The sequence below is a fragment of the Zea mays genome, chromosome 5 (genome assembly GCF_902167145.1).
Source record: "Zea mays cultivar B73 chromosome 5, Zm-B73-REFERENCE-NAM-5.0, whole genome shotgun sequence".
Lineage (NCBI taxonomy): Eukaryota > Viridiplantae > Streptophyta > Magnoliopsida > Poales > Poaceae > Zea > Zea mays.
In genome coordinates, this window is record NC_050100.1 from 168288771 (window position 1) to 168292640 (window position 3870).

General features: G+C 42.6%; 1 protein-coding gene across 1 annotated transcript; it reads right to left on the reverse strand.

Annotated features, from left to right (window-relative positions):
- Nucleotides 1-1973: 1973 nt before the first annotated feature.
- On the reverse strand, nt 1974-2958 carry LOC100280766 (Grx_C8 - glutaredoxin subgroup III). Its single transcript, NM_001153687.1, has one exon. The coding sequence runs from the start codon at nt 2772-2774 to the stop codon at nt 2382-2384; it is 393 nt and encodes a 130-aa protein (NP_001147159.1). The 5' UTR covers nt 2775-2958; the 3' UTR covers nt 1974-2381.
- Nucleotides 2959-3870: the final 912 nt, after the last annotated feature.

The following is a 3870-nucleotide window of genomic DNA, read 5'->3' on the forward strand; positions in this document are numbered from 1 at the left end:
AAGCCAGCTGGGTCTAGAGTTCGAATATTGGTCGTAATTAAATAAAATAATTGTTGTTCGCTTCTATTCCACATCTGTCTTGACATGAACTAGTTGGTACATGTGCATGCAATTTAATACGAACAACTACAAGAAGCGCCTGTTTAAGATTAAAAAGGTCGCGATTACTACAATAATAAGAAGAAAAAATGGTGTGAACTACTATAAAACAGACTAATGACCACAATGGAATAAGAACACGTACAGACACAATAATGAATCAAGATGTAGCTAGAACACAAAAACATTGTAGGCAATTCATCAAGCGGTGGATGGGTGTTGTCCATGGCGTCCTTGCCTACAGCTACTAGGGTGCTCAACAACATGCTCTGCACGTGTCCTACTTGGCGCCGATCTTGGTACCATGTCCGCGTCGCGTCGCTGCCGCTACTTGTGAAATGGGGTCATCGGAGAATGTTTGCTCCGGTACGGTGCATGCAGGAGTCGCCGTAGCAGCATCTCCATGAGCAGTGGAAAGAGGTGTTGGAGGAGGAGCTGCGCGTTCCATAGCGCGCGCAGTCCGCCTGCGCACCGACGACGTGCGTCGCGCTTTGCTCCTCCAGCAAGAAAATGGCGCCAAACTCTCCTCTTCTCTTGTCATTTCTCTCCAAAAGAGCTGCTAGTAGAATAAATTCACCCCTTGATATATGAATGATCCAGGTGCAACCACTGCTTATCTTGCAGTAACAACCGCACAGGATCATGTAGTGTTGTTTTAGATTTCAACGTGTAGGTTTGAGAATGTGATTTTTGAGTATTGCTTTTTACAAATATTTATGAAACATAAAAAGTATATTACTTCTATACAACTATATTCGGAGACTAATGTTACTAAAAAATATTTTAAGAGATGCCTTATTTTTTTAGACGGATCCATCAAGAACAATATACACAAATGGTAATAAAGACGACTTGCATTGTCTATAGAAATCAATTCCTATTTGGTGTTTTTGTAACCATCTAAAAAATGTTCTTTATTTTTAGAGACGGATAGAAAAACCAGGTGCCTCTATATATAAATCGTATGCCTAGAGATGGTTCAAGTTTTGATCGTTTTTAGAAATAGTGGCAGCTAAAATAATCTAGAAACATACTCTTAGGGCTGGTTGGATACTATCGCTCCTAACCATCTTTAGAAAAAAGATAATTTGTAGAGACACATAAGTAATGGTTTTTTCTAACTCCCTCTACAAACCGTTTTAAACCACCTCTTGCTCCTATATAATTGTTCATAGCAAGTTCACCAAAATCCTCCGACTTACATTATGGTTCATAAAAACCTTTTTTTTAGAATGGAGCCAAAGTGAGAGCGGAAAGGAGAGCCTACCAAAACAGTCCCTTACAATCGGAGAGATAATACAAAACAGTGATTTGCATGATCATATATACATGATCTATTGGACTTGGACACAGTCTTAGGTCAACCTATACAAGTGATATTTATGAATTGAACTTTCAGATAATACCGGTGTTTTGATAATGGGTATTATGTATTGGAAAATACACCGTACCATATTACCTTGGGACTATATACTATAGTAGTGAAGAAAATATTCCTGACAAAATACTTGTCGCACGTCATTTGACACAATTGATGAGTTCTGACATACCCTCTCCATCACTTTTTAAGTGGCGTATAATTTTTTGTGCTAGTCAAACTCTTTTCAATTTGTCTAGATTTATATAAACCATTGATAGTATTTATATCTTTAAATAAACATACTACAAAAAATATATTTCATAAAATACGATAAAGAATGTAAATAAATAATCAAAATATATAGTTTAATTACTAGTGGCCAACAACAGGTTAAGAGATGAGTAAATCACAAATTGCATAAGTCTCAGCCATCCAATCACAATATCCAGAACCAAGAGACAGACAGACATCAGTAGGCAAAGACATACACCCATAAAAGTGAGAGGAAACAAGGTATTAAAATTAAAGGATATCAAATTAAACAACAGTGGTGGTAACAGTGTAGCACCCCAAGCAAAGCAAATCCAGCGCATGCGTCAAACACCACATGCACGCACACACAAACACCGACGGAGGCAGTAGGTAGTGAGAAAAAAGCACACACACGGTACCAGCCTCTCTTCTCTCTTGCACACACTACTCACACACATTAAGCCCAATCCGATGCATCACTGATCTACCACCATCCGGCCCTGTCCATGGATGTATCCTCCTATCACCGTAGCTTAGTACGTAGTTTGATTAGCTTGCAGCAAGTGACATCAGGTTCTACAGCAACAAGGAACTAACTTAGACAACGGAAGAAGCTGCGTAGCCTGTTGGCACACGAGTCACCAGCAATGGCGCGCGGCCTGCCTACAGTTCAGAGCCAGAGCGCGCCGGCCTCCTTGAGAAGTGGGACGAGGGAGCCGTTGATATGCGCGGCCATGACCCGGTCCATGGCGCCGACCAGCTTCCCGCCGATGAAGACGACGGGGACGACGGGCGCGCCGGCGGGGCCGTAGCCGATGAGGCGGGCGAGGGCGTGCTCCAGCTCTCGTCCGCGCGGGTCCAGGTCCAGCTCGTGCACCGTCGGGTGCACGCCCATGCCGCAGAAGAGCCGCTTCACGGCGTGGCACATGCAGCAGCTGCTCACGCTGAACACCACCACCGCGCTCTCCGACGCCAGCCGCTCCACGCGCGCCACCGCGCTCTCCGCCATCATCGTCGTGGTCGCCGGCATGTACCACGCCTGCTCCGCCGCCGCGTACTGCATTGTCGCTCGCTACCGAAGGGGGGTGGGTCGCTTGCCGCTAAAGGCGAGCACACACAGACACAGTAGGTGTGAGAACTGAGAAGAGCTACTAGTCTGCTGGCTTGCTGGCCGTCCGGTTGCTAGCTGGAAGGAACCAAAGGCTGGCAATGAGCTGAGGAGGTGAGTGCTTGGAGTCTTGGTGAGTGATGAGCTAGCAGGATGTGAAAGATGCATATATATAGAGGAAAGGAGGGGGTGGTTTGGTAATTTAGGGGAGGCAGGGAAGGAAGGGTAAGCACTTCCAAGCCAATGAGGTCTTTTGGGGGTCCTAAGCGAATGCCAAATTTCCTCTCTTTCTTGTTTGCCACTAGTGCTTATTTTATTGTCCGATGTCTGATGATGTGATGATCTCAGACTAGCAGGAGCAGTAACTTGATACTGTAGTTAGTTGTAGTGACCACCAGTCACCGAGAAGTAATGATCTTCGGTTTGGCCGTAATAATTAGTTTATGTTGGATGTTGGGACATGCAAATAGAGAACATGGAGTCGTCCTAGCTTGGAAAGAAGTGAAACATCTCATGCCCTGTTTGGAACAAAGTTTTTGATAACAATAATTTTTGAAATACTGCTGTGTATTTTAGTAATGACGATAGCACAGTTTAAAATATTACAGTTTTAAAAATTAAGTTCTAAATCTAAGTTTAGAATACCTTTAAAATAACTATATCACTTGTAATACTTCAATTTTGAAAAACACCATTCTATATATAATATAATAATGTAGTATTTGAAAATACTACAGTATTTTTCTAAAATTGTGAAAAAACATCGTTCCCAAACACCCTCTCAGCTTCAGCGGAAACGTGTGAGGTTCCTCCTATGGAGCCATTGTGCGTTGAACTAGGATTTTATTCCTTTTTGGAGCAGATGACATGCACATATTCTTACTTCCCTAAGCTACAAATTTGTTATATGCTCGACCAACTTCATCAGACTCAGATGAATATGTATATTTTGTGACAAATTACAATGGAAATCGTTGTGAAAATGTCAAATTATACTCCATGCACGTATGTACAGATGCAAAAAGTCTCCTTTAGAATACAGGAATTTCAT